General features: G+C 40.7%; 2 protein-coding genes across 4 annotated transcripts in view; both read left to right on the top strand.

Annotated features, from left to right (window-relative positions):
* Nucleotides 1–17,599, top strand: part of LOC309492377 (uncharacterized protein) — a 232,020-nt gene that overhangs the window by 203,763 nt on the left and 10,658 nt on the right. For both annotated transcript variants that reach the window (XM_082161323.1, XM_082161324.1), the window contains one exon: nucleotides 12,087–13,062. In XM_082161323.1, coding sequence (XP_082017449.1) covers nucleotides 12,087–13,062 — 976 coding nt within the window. The remainder of the gene's footprint in view (nucleotides 1–12,086; nucleotides 13,063–17,599) is intronic.
* Nucleotides 2,429–4,337, top strand: LOC309508872 (extracellular superoxide dismutase [Cu-Zn]-like). 2 transcript variants are annotated; one of them, XM_082183377.1, is made up of 2 exons: nucleotides 2,429–2,615; nucleotides 3,549–4,337. In XM_082183377.1, exon 2 carries the CDS (start codon nucleotides 3,564–3,566, stop codon nucleotides 4,218–4,220), a length of 657 nt encoding a protein of 218 aa, XP_082039503.1. In that variant the 5' UTR covers nucleotides 2,429–2,615; nucleotides 3,549–3,563; the 3' UTR covers nucleotides 4,221–4,337. The 2 variants fall into 2 exon arrangements, with proteins under 2 accessions (XP_082039503.1, XP_082039502.1); XM_082183376.1 differs by having other exon boundaries at nucleotides 2,430–2,610.

Here is a 17,599-nt window from a genome sequence, read left to right as displayed (position 1 = left end):
GAGTTTTCGTTTAGGATTTATAGGCTTTCGAGTGAATTTTGCCACGCCCATTTTCTAAATGACCGTGTTATAGCCGTCCAAATGCCAAAGTTTTAGCACTTCGTGCTTTAACCCCTAATAATGGCTCGTCCATGTTCACTTGTCGCCTGTCAATGACATAATATCCGCGTTATCCCTGGTTTCCGCTCGTACTGCCAAAACAAAAAGTCAAAACGAAATAAAAATAAAAACTAATGAAAAATGCAAAACTATAATAACCCTGACAGAGACGGATGTAGTGCTAACTGTGTTAAGAGTTTTGGAAAATTGTTAAAAGTATTGAAAAATCTGTCATAGCAATTGTAAGAACTGATTTTCCTGCTCAAACAAAACTCACCCTGCAATAACGCCATAAAATGCCCCCTGGACAGCAGATAGCAAAGACAGAGCACAGAACCTTGTCCTGCCCAAACTTATCTCCTTGTCCCTTTGTTTGACTTCAACTCATCCCCCCTCTCCCTCCTCTTCTCCCTCCTCAAGTCACTGAAAGTTAAATTAAGAATGTCTATATATCGCATATGGTGTATCTTGTGAATGTGTTGTTTTTTCCTTTTCATGTTTGGTATCATTTTAAGGGTCTCAGTGCGATTGGTAAAATGGTCTTAATTTCATTGCAGTCATTGGTTTAATGAGAAAGATTGAGAACTTAGGAGAATCCTTTTTCTCCTCTCTGGCTGATATCTCTTTACGATATCTCAAGAAACCAGGTGCTACCCCCCTGGGGTACATGGATTGGCCCAAACAACTCTAAACAACATTTGTATAACCCCTGTTGTTCTGGTCTGGTATTTAAGGTGAGGGGACAGAGCAATCATTGGGACTCTTTACCAGGATCATCCCCCATAGTGATGTTTCAGTGCTTTTCAGTTGGAAAGCCCTGACACATTACTGTGTCTTTGTCAGGAAAACATTACTTACTTTTAGAGTCATCTTTGAGTAAATGATGTCATGTATTTTCTGAATTGGCTTTTAATAATTTACTTCTGTAATTGGCATGATACATTTTTACCTGACAAATAAATGTTACATCTTGAATTATTCTGAAGTTTTAGAAATCATTCATTTTAGTAGATTAATGTGTAGTCTGGTGTTTCCGCAAATCTTTGTCCAGGATAGATCAAACTGAAGGCACTTTGAATGGACCATGGGGCACATCTTAGAAAGACCTTCTGATTTCTGACTATCTCCTGACTTAGCATGTTGTACGCTGCAAATATTATAAAAAATTACACCTATGGGTCTGTAGTAGCGGCTGCATAGGGTAAAATACTTGCACTGCACCCTCTGACTATTTCAGGACTGGCTAGTTTGTGATCGTGAGCGCGCAGTCGCGACGGCGACGTCTCAAAGCGACACTAGGTCCGTAATGAACGAATAATTGAAAGTATGGGATAATCAGAATAATCAAAGATCAAAATTAATTCGTAATCAATATTTATGATTATTTTCTAATCAGAAATATGATCTAAATTTGATTATCATTTGAAATTGGAGTCAGATTAAACGTAGAGCTAAAGTACTACTAAAACTAAATTCCAATAAATTAAGTGAACTTCACTGGAGCGCTGAAAAGACATACACGCTTTAAACCTTCGCCAGGCCGTTGGATTCCGTCGTTGGGCCAATGGGTGGTCCTTACACAATCGTAAAAAAAAACTATAGCAGTACTTCTTTTAATAAACACAAAACACTGGAGAACACATTGTGCAATTCAAGACAAAGAACTGAATAAACTGAGGCCCCGTTTACACGATGGGAAAACGCAGATATTTCCCTGCGGTTTGGCCTGTCATTTACACGAAAACGCCGTTTTTATCCCAGAAAACGATTATTTCTAAAAACTCCGGCCAAAGTGGAGATTTCTGAAAACGGCGGTTATGTGTTGCCGTGTCAACTGGGAGAAACGGGGTTTTAGGTTCTCAAACGTCACATTATGCGCCAGAAAATGCTTACGTCATGTGAGCGCCCTATGTTTAGAGTTTGTTTGGCTACTATTTGATCATGGATGCTGTTAAAGTGGTACTCATTTTTACTTTTGTGCAAACGCTTTTGGCCTGTTTGCATTTGCTTCGCTGTCTGTCCGCACAAACGAATCTCGCGCCATGTCTGTTGTTTTGAAAGGAACAGGAAGTCGCTCGTGCTATTCGTTGTTGTCGATTTTGAGGATTCTGATTGGCTTGCATGGCTTTATCCTTCTCCCTACACTGCCGCCCATTGTATTTATGCGGGTTGATGTAAACGACAACTTTTTTTGAAAACGATGTTGTGTGCACGATAATATTTTTGAAAACGAAGGGGGAGAAATATTCGTTTCTCTAAAAACCCGGCTATGTGGCCTGAGTGCTATATATAAACAGGCAAACAAAGGGAGCTAAATGAAACACAGGTGAACTTAATTAGTGACTAACAGACTATCATGGTTAACTTGTAGCTCAACATGAGTTCCTATAAGAGCAGCCAAAAGGAACATTCTCTCAACCCCAGGTCAGGACTGCACACGGATTAAGCGTTGTAGTATTTTTGTGACTGCAATATTCAGGCTCCACACGGATTGAGGACAACTTTTCAGCTGTACGGTAGTGCACCTTTGCTGTTTTAGGCTTGTTTTGTTTTTTCTCCATTCCATTTTCTCCATCAACTGACTTGATTTAGTACAACTAAAAAAAGTTTAGTTTAAGCAAAAGTATAGATATTGTCTTTTATTTTACCTGTCCTTGTGAAAAATATCAGAATCAAAAAATCTTCACTTTATATTTAATATTGAATAACATGTAGGCTACAACAGATCAAATTAAGTGTACTTTAAAGCACAACAAAAAGATTTTTAAAACATAATGTACTTTAAAGTAAAACTCTTAGTTTGGCATTATTTTTTTATTTTTTTTAAAGTGTACATGTCCTTAATGTCACTCCTGCCAGCAGAAGCCCTATCATGGCCACCAGAGGGCACTTCTCCCTAGACCTTTTCCATTTCCATAAACCTTTGCCTGGACTCATTTTAGTGTGATTACATCCACCTGTATGTCATTGGTTTGTATCATAGGAACTTTGGCTGGCAGGTGTGACGCTTATGAAAGTGTACGTGTGTACACTTAAGTGGCTTTTTATAATTCATCAGTGTTATTATCTGCAAGTTTTATTTATTATTATTATTATTATTATTGTACTTTCAAGATACTACAGATACACATCCAATACCAATAAGCAAATTTTTTATTTTATTATTTTCACAAGGGTACATAGCAATTCAAGAGTTTTCTAGACCGCAACATGGTGTCGGCCCCCATCTGGTACACCTGGATTACACACGGCCCAGATGTGGGCCGGATCTGGTTGCTGTCTGGGTTCTTGTATGGTTTTTCCATTGCAAACTAATCTGGTTGTGCTATTTTTACCTAATGCAACTTCCATTCTCAAAGCTCCCTGCAACAAAGCTTTGACCCTTTATCAAAAATATTACGTTCTTAAACTAAATGGCATGATTTCACTGAATCCACTTTTCATTGTAGGCTTTAAAGATCAACATGGAGAAAATCATCCTAATATTCCCTCTGATATTGCTGGTGCTGCATATACAAGGAGGAGAGTTCCACAAACCTCCAGTTTGTTTGCCTGCCGAAGCTCCACAGCCGGAAGTCGTGGAGTTCGACAACACCATCTATGCCACTTGTGAAGTAACTCCCAGCCCCAATTTGCCACGTAACCAGCCAAAGATCTTTGGGCAAATCCTCTTCAAGCAGGTCTTCCCCAATGGAGATTTAGAAGTGAAAATCAACCTCCGTGGTTTGCCTGCCATCGATCGTCAAGAGCGTGCCATGCACATCCATCAGTATGGAGACCTCAGTCAAGGCAGCATCACTGTTGGTCCTCATTATAATCCAAACGGCGTTGACCACCCTCATCATCCTGGAGACCTGGGCAACTTTGCTTCCGAGAAAGGAGTTATAAGGCAGTTCCTGACGCTTCCAGATGCCAAGCTCTTTGGGCCTTATTCCATTCTGGGACGTGCGGTGGTGGTTCATGAGAAGGAGGATGATCTGGGAATGGGTTCAGATGAGGAGAGTAAACTCAGTGGGAATGCTGGAGAGAGAATTGCTCTCGGTGTGATTGGTATTACTACTCCAAGTCTGTGGCAGAAGACTGAAGTGCCCCCCAAGAAAACATGTGGAGGAAGGCACTGAGAGTCAAAGATGAGGGAGTCGGATATGGTGGAAGGGCAGATTCAAATGGGATAATCATGATTTTCCTTGTGTATTCTTTGTATGTGTCCTACATTAAAGTATATTTCATAACCTGAACATTCCCATGTTTTTTTTCTTGGTCTTTTCAGGGGCTTTTTGGCCAAAGCTTCCAATAGTAAATGCACTCTTAAAAATAAATGTAGGGTGAATGCAGGCAAAGTGGGCCGTTTAGTTTGATTTACTGTGCTCAATGGGTTAACACTTTCAGAGCATGACAATGGTCTTTAATTAAAGATACACTATTTCTTTAAATGATACAATGGTTTTGGTTGATGCAATATGACACTGGAGGGTGTGGCTAGATCTCAAGGGAGGACACCCTTATTGTTCAAGGTAGACATAACCTCTGACATAAGATTGTATTTTTGAAATTATAAGGTTTCTCGCTAAATGTCAACAAATGGGTATATTATTCTGACAGTTTGTTAGTACAGTTAACAGGGAATCAAAATGCAAAAAAAGTCTTGGTTTTCTTGTAAGGTGTTTAAAGCTAGAATATGTAAGATTTTTGTAATAAAATAACCAAAAATCACTTGCAAAGTGTGATATATTTCCTGCAGTTGTGTACTTCCAGTATCCCAAAAGTTCCCAAAGATTTTTAATTTCAGAGACATTCCCATTTTAAATTAAAGCTGCAACCAGCATTTATTGGTGTTCAAGCATTTAAGGCCTTTAAGCACAAATGCATAAAAAGACATTAAGTTTTATTTGGCAACCATTTAACCACTGACATCATACATGGAAAAGACCATTTCCAGCCAATTTAACAAAGGAAATATATGGTTTTCAAAGATTTTTAACAGTTATAGCGCCACCTATGGTCCGATCTCCATAAAATTGTGCATGCTTGTTTACAATGCTATTTCACATATGCTCACTAATTTTCGTTAAGTTCTGAGTTTTCGTTTAGGATTTATAGGCTTTCGAGTGAATTTTGCCACGCCCATTTTCTAAATGACCCTGTTGTAGCCGTCCAAATGTAAAAGTTCAAAAGTTTTAGCACTTTGTGCTTGAACCCCTAATAATGGCTCGTCCATGTTCACTTTCGTTCAAACATTATGGACCATGGCAAGCAGACTTTGGGACAAAAGGAGAACTAAAATGAGGATCAATATCGGCGTGGTGTTTTCGAGATGCCGTAAACTTCGACTTGACAGAGGCGTCTTGCATGTATTTTATTAGACAGTTGAGCAAATGTACATAAAACTGTCATATAGCTCAACATGATGAAATGTTAGAATATGATCTGTATGTTATTCTAATGTTGATCTAGCTTACTGCTAGTCTCATACAGACAAACGCACGCATAGAATAACATTATAACTTTCAACACACTCAAATGCAGTTTAGTGTGATAGTGTAGACCAAGTGAAACAGCGCTGCGTTACCTCACAAGTTTAATTCACCAAATAAACTGACTTGTTAACCCTTTTCCACCAAGGCAGTGCTGGTGCTGGTTCAGAGCTAGAGCCTAGTTTCAAATGGGTTCTTTGTTTTTCGACACCCAAAGTACCAGCTCTGAACTAGGAAAAGTGGTTCTTAAGTAGCACCAAAACATTGCTGGTCTAGAAGTAAGAACCGCTTGCGTCAGGGGCTGGGGGCGGGGTTACCGTGACCAACAAGACGAACAGAAACTCGTGACCGCCATTTTTCAAACAGCAGCTAATCGAGCTAATAGCAGCTTGATTGTAATCTCCGTCTATGCAAGTTACGGCGAGCTGCACAGACACGTTGGATTCGCCGTGTTTGGATGCCGATGTAGGTTCGCAAAGCCATGAGCATCAATAGTAACGCAACGACCTCCATTGTTGATGGAAGGCTTGTTCGAGATGCATCGTGCTTTGATGTCATGAGCCGATCGGTCTGCGAGAAGCCGAACCATTTCGAACAAGCCTGGTGTGTTTGTGTTTGGCGCTGCTACGCTAGCGTTGCTGGGCAACATGAGATGTATACAGTGACCTTGTGGAAAGGCAAACCGGATCTTAGAGAGCTCGTCAGACGAACCAACTCCGGACTGGCAATACTGTAGCTCTGGCTCTGAACTGGCACCTGGTTCATGCTGGTGGAAAAGGGGTATTTGTGAGTATTAATTCAGCACTTGCGGGTAGATCGGTAGAATGAAATGTCCTTATTCCTTTATATCCGCGGGACTAGCATGTGGCTCTGATATCTGTCTCTCATTGGCAATGACGACAAGTTCCATAATTCCGCTTATGCGTCATCAACCTACACCTTTGTTGTTGTAAGAGGTTAGCAAGCCTGGTTAGTACCTGGATGGGAGACCTCCTGAGAAAACCAGGTTGCTGCTGGAAGAGGTGTTAGTGAGGCCAGCAGGGGGTGCTCACCCATGGTCTATGTGGGACCTAACGCTCCAGTGTAGTGATCGGGACACTATACTGTCAAAGAGCACCATCCTTCCAATGAGACGTTAAACCGAGGTCCTGACTCTCTGTGGTCATTAAAAATCCCAGGATGTCCTTCGAAAAAGAGTAGGGGTGTAACCCCGGCATCCTGGCCAAATTTGCCCCTTTGCCTCTGTCCATCATGGCCTCCTAATTATCCCCATATACTGATTGGCTTCATCACTGTCTCCTCTCCACCAGTAAGCTGGTGTGTGGTGGGCGTTCTGGCCCAATATGGCTGCCGTCGCATCATCCAGGTGGATGCTGCACATTGGTGGTGGTTGAGGATAACCACCTCATTTTAAATTGTATGATACCCCCTTCCATGTAAAGCGCTTTGAGTACCCAGAAAAGCGCTATATAAATGTAACGAATTATTATTATTATTATTAAAATGTAGATGCAGAATATAACGCTTTCAAATATGGACACAATTTAAGTTCATCTACAGTGTTTAGAGAAAACAGACAGAAAAAAAGTTTTACAATATGGTTACCATTTAAAATGTTCCTCTTATTGAATTTTTGTTAGCCTATTTGTTGTTGCATGTGTTGTAGTTCCATTTGTAATATGTTGTAGAGTTCATTAAGATATCTGATATTCAAATTTCATAAAATTTCATGTCAACACAACATGTTCTAGTTGTTTTGAACTTTACACATGCATTGAGTGAATTGATGAGTATTACTCATCATAGCCTATCTATGTGCTTTTGGGTCTGTTAAGCAATATCTCATGTGGGGTTTTTCCTTTGTGTTTTATATAATGACCACTAGGAGGTGCCCTAGGCATGTGTTTTCCTGATTGTTTTTTCCTGAATAGAAATACTTTGTCTTTGAGGCCCTGTTTACACGAGAACGCTCGCAGGTGAAAACGTAAAGATATTTTATCAGATGTGCCTTTCGTTTAGACGGCGATGGCGTTTTTGGGGCTTAAAAACGCAAAAAAGTGAAACCACCCTCCAGAGTGGATATCTTAAAAACGCTCCACCGTCGCGTTCCCGTCTAAAGGGTAAAAACGCAAAAGTCTGCTAGACAGTGAAGGCACTGATCTGCTCACGGTGGCTCTTGTCGCATACGCGTTTACGTCGCAGGCATGCGCCAGTACAGGAAAATAACAACAAACATGTTGGATTATTTCCATACGTTTCTTTTGTGTGCTCTTGCAGAAAGTCCTGAGTCCCGCTTCGTAATTCTCTATGCAGGAAAAACCCTGCTGTAGAGACAACTTACTGTATATTTTGCCACTTTGGCATAGCGATCACTTGAATAAACTATCGCGCTAAAAACCCCTCAGGTTTGATCAATAATCACATCTCGTCTCGTCTGCCTGCTGATTGGCTGTGCTCGTCAGCGACGTCAACACCAGAGCACATGCACACTTGAGTTTTGTTTATTAAAGGGGTGGTAAAATGCCCTTTTCACAAGATGTAAAATAAGTCTCTGATGTCCCCAGAGTGTGTGTGTGAAGTTTTAGCACAAAATACCCCACAGATATTTCTATATAGCATGTTAAAGTTGTCACTTTTTGAGGGTTTGCAAAAACGCACCGTTTTGTGCCTGGCCCTTTAAATGCAAATGAGCTGCTGCAGAGGGCGGGGTTTCAAGAGCTCGTTCGTGTTAGCAGCTCCTATTACCTCACGCAGACACACAAAAATGACAGAAACTGTTCTGCCTTTAACCCATTTAATCCCACATTTTTCTCAGACACAAAAATATCCAAATCATGTGTCAGTAGTATCCCTTTGAAACAATCAATCATAATTTTTTAAAATTTTCATGGAAAAGTGTGTGAAAAAGTGTGTTTTATGATCGTCACAATTGTGACCGGTGGGATACTGTGTTGTATCAACCATTGGACAGACTGAATATAGGTCTATTTTACCTGTGCAGTGTGTTTGTGTGTGTGTGTGTGTTTTTGTGTGTGTGTGTGTGTGTGTGTGTGTGCGTGCGTGCGTGCATAAGAGTGTATAAAATCCTTAAGATACTATCTTGAGGCCACAAGATACTATCTTGAGGCCACGGGATAGTATCTTGAGGCCACGGGATAGTATCTTGAGGCCACGGGATGGTATCTTGAGGTCACGAGATGATATCTTGAGGCCACGGGATACTATCTTGAGGCCACGGGATAGTATCTTGAGGCCACGGGATACTATCTAGAGGCCACGGGATAGTATCTCGAGGCCACGGGATAGTATCTCGAGGCCACGGGATAGTATCTCGAGGCCACGGGATAGTATCTCGAGGCCACGGGATAGTATCTGGAGGCCACGGGATAGTGTCTGGAGGCCTCGGGATAGTGTCTTGAGGTCACGGGATAGTATCTGGAGGCCACGGGATACCATCTCGAGGCCACGGGATAGTGTCTGGAGGCCACGGGATAGTGTCTCGAGGCCACGGGATAGTGTCTGGAGACCTCGGGATAGTATCTCGAGGCCACGGGATAATGTCTGGAGGCCACGGGATAGTGTCTGGAGGCCACGGGATAGTGTCTCGAGGCCACGGGATAGTGTCTGGAGGCCACGGGATAGTGTCTGGAGGCCTCGGGATAGTATCTTGAGGTCACGGGATAGTATCTGGAGGCCACGGGATACCATCTCGAGGCCACGGGATAGTATCTGGAGGCCACGGGATAGTGTCTGGAGGCCACGGGATAGTGTCTGGAGGCCACGGGATAGTGTCTGGAGGCCTCGGGATAGTGTCTCGAGGCCTCGGGATAGTGTCTCGAGGCCACGGGATAGTGTCTGGAGGCCACGGGATAGTGTCTCAAGGCCTCGGGATAGTGTCTCGAGGCCACGGGATAGTGTCTCGAGGCCACGGGATAGTGTCTCGAGGCCTCGGGATAGTGTCTGGAGGCCACGGGATAGTGTCTGGAGGCCAAGGGATAGTGTCTCGAGGCCACGGGATAGTATCTTGGCCATTTAGGACATTTTGATGGGGTTTTTTTTCCAGCTTTTCTTCCTAGACCACTTGTGTGTGTGTGTGTGTGTGTGTGTGTGTGTGTGTGTGTGTGTGTGTGTGTGTGTGTGTGTGTGTGTGTGTGTGTGTGTGTGTGTGTGTGTGTGTGTGTGTGTGTGTTTGTGTGTGTGTGTGTGTGTGTGTGTGTGTGTGTGTGTGTAAAGTTAGGTAGAATTAGTTAGCTAGCTAGTCTGTGTGTGTGTGTGTGTGTGTGTGTGTGTGTGTGTGTGTGTGTGTGTGTGTGTGTGTGTGTGTGTGTGTTTGTGTGGAAAGTTGCAGTAGGTAGGAAGTTAGGTAGCAGCAGAATTAGCTAGCAGAATTAGCTAGCTAGCTAGTATTCCTTGGGTCCGTGTGTGTGTGTGTGTTTCTGTGTGTGTGTGTCTGTGTGTAAAATTAGGTAGAAAGTAAGGTAGCAGCAGAAAGTAAGGTAGAACAGTTAGCCTATGTGTATTACATGTAGATACAATGGGTTATCCCACCGGTCACTATTGTTGCCGTTGACATGTTTGTGAGTTCTATGACCACATTAAATAAAGTTGAGTAATTGCAAATGCATATATCAATACTAGACACCTTAAACATGATGTGTACCAAAAATCGATGTCCTATCTTTATTTTAACATACTTTAATAACCTTTTCTTTGGGAGCTTTCTTGCTGCCATCCTCTTCTCTTGGTGCAAACAGGAAGTAAACAGCTCTGGTCATGTGACAATTTACAGTAAACATGCGACACTGCACATATTTCATTGAGACCCTTTATTATTTCAATATCTGCTGGAAATGCATTGATAGATCATTCATTGATAGATCAACTAAGTAATCAACCGATAAGTTTTAAAATTGATACTGGATAAAAACAAATTGCACCTTGATCATTCATGTTAGTCTGCATTAACTATGGTTAACAAATAAAAACCTTAATTTAAAAATGTATTAGTACATTTTAATTAACAAACAAACAATGAACAATCCTTATACAGCAGTTATTAACCTTAGTTAATGTTACATACTGTATGAAAAATTTTATTGTAAGTGTTATCATTTCATATAAACCCAAACAGTCATGCTTAAAGATATGGCCAACTTTAAATATCTACAACGCCAGAGCATTGAAATGACAAAAATATTACATCATACTTTTGCTTCTATTTTATAAACACTTGATGATTAGGCTATCTAATCAAAATAACAAAATATGTATTAAAGTGATGATGAAAAAATAACCGAAATCTAATGCTTTTTTGATTTGTTTATATGTTTCTGTCGGCTGTATGAACATATCAGTTTGCTATCTCTAGCTTTAAATATGCAACTTCTCTGCATATTTAATGCATAAAAGTGACCAGCTGGATATAAACTAATGCAAATAGATGGTAACAATTGTGACATTAAACATTCGGGTTGGACTTACGTTTATTTTTGTCAGTGTTTTAACCGCCTGAGGTACTACTAATGTTAGCGTCCTCTCAGCCTCGAAGGCAAACAAACATATCGTTGTGCTGTTCTCTCTCTACTAATGCAGCATTTAGTCAACAAATTAATCACTTTATGACAAAATGTACTGTATACAGACCTTTTAGCTGTCGGCGCGCATCTGATGTCGGCACTCTCCGCGCAGCGTGCGCTCTCAGTGCAGCACGCAGCATCACGTGTCGAAATAAACAACACGAGGCATCAGTGATAGTTTTTATTACACCTCTAGAGGTCGCTCTTGTACTGCATGATGCCAGCAAACCCTTCTCAGCTCTCTCTTACTGTGTAATGAATGACAGCGCAGCTCCAGCAACGGACGCAACCAGGACAAACTATCGGTATGTATTTTTGCCGATAACGATAGTTCCACCAATCAACTATCGGTGCCGATTGATCGGCAAAACCGATGAATCGGTCGACCTCAAGTATTGTTCTAAAGTATTATTGTCAGAAAGATCGGATGAAGAATTGTGTACTTTCTACTCGTCTTTAAAAAAGAAAAAGTTTATAAAAAATATCAATAATTATTGTTATCGAACAATATGAAACATTATATTGTGATATTTTTTTTTTTGCTATATCGCACAGTCCTAATTGGTGTCCAAATTATGACACTATTGTGTATTAGTCTAATATTTTGTCTAAATATTGTCTAATATTTTGTTATGTATTCATATTACATTATATAGCCTAATTGTTGTTGATCAAATATATGTAATAGTTCTCACTATTGAAATATGGTATTTGTATATAATGTTTTAAAAATAATAATTGAAGATCAATGTACCTCATTCATGTAAATTTTCAGGGACGTATAATTTATAAAAAGGCATAAAAAATATTGTAATATTCATAGCAGTTGTTTACTTTGTTACATCATGGTTCACTGTTATGTCCTTTCACTTCATATATCTCTTGGAATTGTTTTGATGTACTGAAAATGAAATAACTTTTTTTTCTTTGATTTTAGACCTGATGGAAGAGAGCGAGGAGAGTGAAGAACTGAATGAAGTGAAGGAGGAGAGTGAAGAACTGAGTGAAGTGAAGGAGGAGAGTGAAGAACTGAGTGAAGTGAAGGAGGAACATCATGTCCAACCTGGAGGAAAACCTTTGAGTCGCTCAAAGACTAAAAATACATTTTTAAAGAAAAGAAGAGCCAATAAATCTTTCACCTGCACTCAGTGTGGAAAGAGTCTCACAACCAAACAAAGTCTTGAGCGTCACATGAGAATCCACACTGGAGAGAAGCCGTTCTCATGTGATCAGTGTGGGAATAGATTTACATTAAAAAATAATCTTAAAGTCCATATGAGAGTTCACACTGGAGAGAAGCCGTACACATGTGAGCAGTGTGAGAAGAGTTTCACACAATCAGGACACCTTAAAGAACACATGAAAATCCACACTGGAGAAAAGCCATTCACATGTGATCAATGCGGAACAAGTTTCCCACAAAAACATACTCTTAATGTTCACATGATGATCCACACCGGAGAGAAGCCGTTCTCATGTGATCAGTGTGGCAAACCATTTCTCTGTGCATCAGTCCTGAAGACACACCTGACAGTTCATACGAAGGAGAAGCCGCATTCATGTTCTGTGTGTGGAAAGAGTTTTTCACAGCTGCCTAATTTACATAGACATCAGAAAACTCACACTGGTGTAAGAGAGTACATGTGCTTTGAGTGTGAGAAGACTTTTACTACAGCGAACTGTTTAAAACTGCACCAGAGAATTCACACTGGAGAAAAACCTTACAAGTGTTCACACTGTGACAAGAGATTCAGTCGGTCAGCAAATCTGAAAACACATGAGAGGATCCACACTAGAGAGAAGCCGCACAAGTGTGATCAGTGTGGACAGAGTTTCTCTATTAAAACTCACCTAAAGCGACACATGAAGATCCATGCAGTGAAGAAACCACATCAACACAGTCTGAGATCACGGTAAGTTGTTCGTCTTTATGTACTGAGCAACAAAATCTGGAATCTTGAAGTTAGTTTGGCTTGTGTGCTTTTCCTGCAGCAGCTTCACCATGTGACCTTTATTTTTCATATGCATTTAGTCCATAGAAATTGTAGTTCCTGGTAGATGCTATGTAAGGGATAATGTAGAGCGAGGCGGTTGTTATAGCGAATACAACCCCGACGGGTAGTATTCGCTATAACAGCCACCTCGCTCTACATTATCCCGCTTATTACATGGCTACCTACCAAATAAATCAATAATTTGACACAAAATATTGATTTTAAAAAGGAGTTTATTGATTTAAAAACGATTGTATTGCTTCCGCTAAAGAAAACGGTCCGTTCCGTCTCTACGGTTAGAATCCTGCGTCCATAGCAACGCTCTGTTTTTCATGGCAACGGTGTGTTATACTTAGCAGTGGTCTGATATCAAGAAATAACACACCGCATTCTACATTAGAATTCAACCAAGCCATGTAATAATGGTAGATGGTATACATATTTATACAGATGTATGTAGACATCTGTATGGACATATTGGTAGATGTTTTCACACAGTGACCCTCATTTACAAAACAAGTGTACAACAGAAAATTGGCATTTATCAATATGGATGTGAGCAGTGGCTATGTTTAAATCTCACGTTTGGTTATGGGAGCATTTACTGTACATTATTGTCCTGACCAACAAGCGCTCAATAACCACACAATTAAAATGTCAAATTAAAATGAAATGCAATAGATGAGTATCCGTGACCCATTAAAATACCACAATATTTTTTTGTTTAGCTTTGCATGCACAAATAGCAACATCAACAAAACATTAGGATTCACACATCACGCACCTGCAGCGCTTGTGTGAATGGAGAAAAACGTCTCGGTTACGTATGTAACCCTCGTTCCCAGAAGGCAGTGGTAGGAACCTTGGGCACCGATCCGGGCCGGGGTCTCAGGATCACTTGAGAGTTAGCCGGGTCGATTCTAGGCACGATTTGTCGACCAAAAATGCATGCAGGTCCCCTACCCTCTCTCTGCTGATTGCAAAGGCTCAAAGGGTGGTCTCTGAAGTGCCGAAAGGACCAGAGACAAATCCCAAAAGGGTATAGAGAGTCGGCGAGGTGGATTTAGTCTCCTCGCTCCCCTCAGGAACCTGACGATCAGGTTGTGCTTTCCCAACGACTTACCCTCAACTGCATCGTGATGTGAGGCGATAGCGGCAACATACACTTTAAGGGTGGAGGGAGACAGCCTTCGCACCAACACTTCTTGCAGGATGGAAAGCACAGCTCTGATCGAGCAAGTTCGGGGGTTCTCCTTCTTCAACAAGAAGAACACCACTCAAAGAACAGGTTCCACTTCAACGCATAGAGGCACCTCGTAGTGGGGGCTCTAGCGGAAGTGATGGTGTCAAATATCGCCTGGGGTAGGTCACCTAGAACCTCCGCGTCCCGTCCAGGGACCAGACATGGAGTTTCCAGAGGTCTGGACGTGGGTGCCATAGGGTGCCCGTGTCTGAGAAAACAGGCCCTCCCTCAGAGGAATGGGCCAGGGAGGGGCTATCGCGAGGAGCACTAGTTCGGGGAACCAGGTCCGGTTGGGCCAATACGGCTCATGTTTAACCCCCTGAGGTCGGCTATCGTGCCGGCGCGATAGGCTAGTTTTTTTCCTTATCAGTGAAAAAAAATAATAAATTTTTTTTTTAAACTTTTTATCTTATATGCTTCTGTTATACATCAATCGATCCTGTTAAGTGTGTATTAATTTTGTGTATACTCACAATAAAAACAAAGTGTTGTGCTTTTTGCCAAATAAAGAAAAATAAACATGATGCGAGTTCTGCCTCCTCTCTGTCAGTTAAGTCCATTCTGAAACGCGTCCGAAAATGAACCATAACTCAGCGAATACTCAGTCAAACCAGCATACAGACACACAGGCATGAAGCTTGAATTCTCTTCTTTTAAATGAAGTAATTTTTATTATAAATATTATAAATATTATTATTAATATTATAAAATATTCTCTGTTTATGTAATCTTTATGAAAAGAGAGAGATTTCAGTCGTTCTCATCTCAGCTCATTACGTTGTAATCTGCCCCGCCCACGGAGAGCGCGCGCTATTCAAACGCAAATGACTGAGGCAACCCATGCAAACTGTGAACGCCCCCATATCAGCTCGAGAAAACACATCAAGTTTATTCAGATAATTGTACTTGTTTACACTGTCTCGCAGCTCTGTGAGGAATAATAATAATGGAAAATGTAACTCAGAAGTGCTGGTATTTCGAGGAGCAACGGATGGAATACTGTAGTAAGTTTTTTTCATTCTCAAGTGAATCGCGTTTCTGTGTGAATGAATGAACGGCAGAGATGCGCTGTTTACCACAACTCGCAAAAAGACGGTTTAAATTTGAATTGCGTATCTGTGTGTGAATGAATGATCCGCTTTTAGCAAACTATTTTGCTATACTGAGTAAAAATCGACTGAAATATGTTGAAATAAAATGTATTTGTATAAGCAACGTATTAAACTGCAAATTAACATTTATATTCCTTATAATAAAAATGAAAGACCTATGTTACAGACATATGAAAGACAACATTTCGTTGACTAGTTTTGGATAGATTACACATTTTTACTGTAAAATATCTGCCACCTCAAATAAGCTTTTGTTTGCCAATTTTTGCTAATATGTTAAATATATTATGTTTTGTCAATGTAGGCTATATTCAAAGTAATGAATCCTTAACTTTGAAATATGTATGATAAAATGTAAACTTTAGTTTTTACAAAGAAAGATTACACTTGAATTGTTGTTGTAATTGTAACCTTTTTAATAAAAAAATGTATTTACAAGGTAGATGTAAACAAATTTTAAAAGGTAAATATAAGCCTTTTCTTTAAATAATTTTTATTGTGTTTTATTATTGACAAATTTGGGGAGAGGATACATATTCCAAAACTGAAAATACAGTATGAGAACTGCACAATTACTAGACATGTTTTCCTTGGATATTATACAATTTGCAAGCACAATTTGTGGAAAAAATTAAAACAATTTTAGATGCTTCCAACTGTGAACCAATTTGGTAGAATATATATATATATATATATATATATATATATATATATATATATATATATATATATATATATACAGTGAGGAAAATAAGTATTTGAACACCCTGCTATTTTGCAAGTTCTCCCACTTGGAAATCATGGAGGATCTGAAATTGTCATCGTAGGTGCATGTCCACTGTGAGAGACATAATCTAAATAAAAAAAATCCAGAAATCACAATATATGATTTTTTAACTATTTATTTGTATGATACAGCTGCAAATAAGTATTTGAACACCTGTCTATCAGCTAGAATTCTGACCCTCAAAGACCTGTTAGTCTGCCTTTAAAATGTCCACTCCACTCCATTTATTATCCTAAATTAGATGCACCTGTTTGAGGTCGTTAGCTGCATAAAGACACCTGTCCACCCCATACAATCAGTAAGAATCCAACTACTAACATGGTCAAGACCAAAGAGCTGTCCAAAGACACTAGAGACAAAATTGTACACCTCCACAAGGCTGGAAAGGGCTACGGGGAAATTGCCAAGCAGCTTGGTGAAAAAAGGTCCACTGTTGGAGCAATCATTAGAAAATGGAAGAAGCTAAACATGACTGTCAATCTCCCTCGGACTGGGGCTCCATGCAAGATCTCACCTCGTGGGGTCTCAATGATCCTAAGAAAGGTGAGAAATCAGCCCAGAACTACACGGGAGGAGCTGGTCAATGACCTGAAAAGAGCTGGGACCACCGTTTCCAAGGTTACTGTTGGTAATACACTAAGACGTCATGGTTTGAAATCATGCATGGCACGGAAGGTTCCCCTGCTTAAACCAGCAAGGCCCGTCTTAAGTTTGCCAATGACCATTTGGATGATCCAGAGGAGTCATGGGAGAAAGTCATGTGGTCAGATGAGACCAAAATAGAACTTTTTGGTCATAGTTCCACTAAACGTGTTTGTGAAAAGAAGAATGATGAGTACCATCCCAAGAACACCATCCCTACTGTGAAGCATGGGGGTGGTAGCATCATGCTTTGGGGGTGTTTTTCTGCACATGGGACAGGGCGACTGCACTGTATTAAGGAGAGGATGACCGGGGCCATGTATTGCGAGATTTTGGGGAACAACCTCCTTCCCTCAGTTAGAGCATTGAAGATGGGTCGAGGCTGGGTCTTCCAACATGACAATGACCCGAAGCACACAGCCAGGATAACCAAAGAGTGGCTCTGTAAGAAGCATATCAAGGTTCTGGCGTGGCCTAGCCAGTCTCCAGACCTAAACCCAATAGAGAATCTTTGGCGGGAGCTCAAACTCCGTGTTTCTCAGCGACAGCCCAGAAACCTGACTGATCTAGAGAAGATCTGTGTGGAGGAGTGGGCCAAAATCCCTCCTGCAGTGTGTGCAAACCTGGTGAAAAACTACAGGAAACGTTTGACCTCTGTAATTGCAAACAAAG

The sequence above is a fragment of the Leuciscus leuciscus genome (genome assembly GCF_965113295.1).
Source record: "Leuciscus leuciscus genome assembly, chromosome: 1".
Classification (NCBI taxonomy): Eukaryota; Metazoa; Chordata; class Actinopteri; order Cypriniformes; family Leuciscidae; genus Leuciscus; species Leuciscus leuciscus.
Note: the sequence above shows the minus strand (reverse complement) of the source record. Positions and strands in the feature narration are given on the sequence as shown.

Excerpts from the sequence above, each read along its gene's own strand:
- LOC309508872 (XM_082183377.1), top strand. The coding sequence starts at position 3,564 with ATGGAGAAAATCATCCTAATATTCCCTCTGATATTGCTGGTGCTGCAT.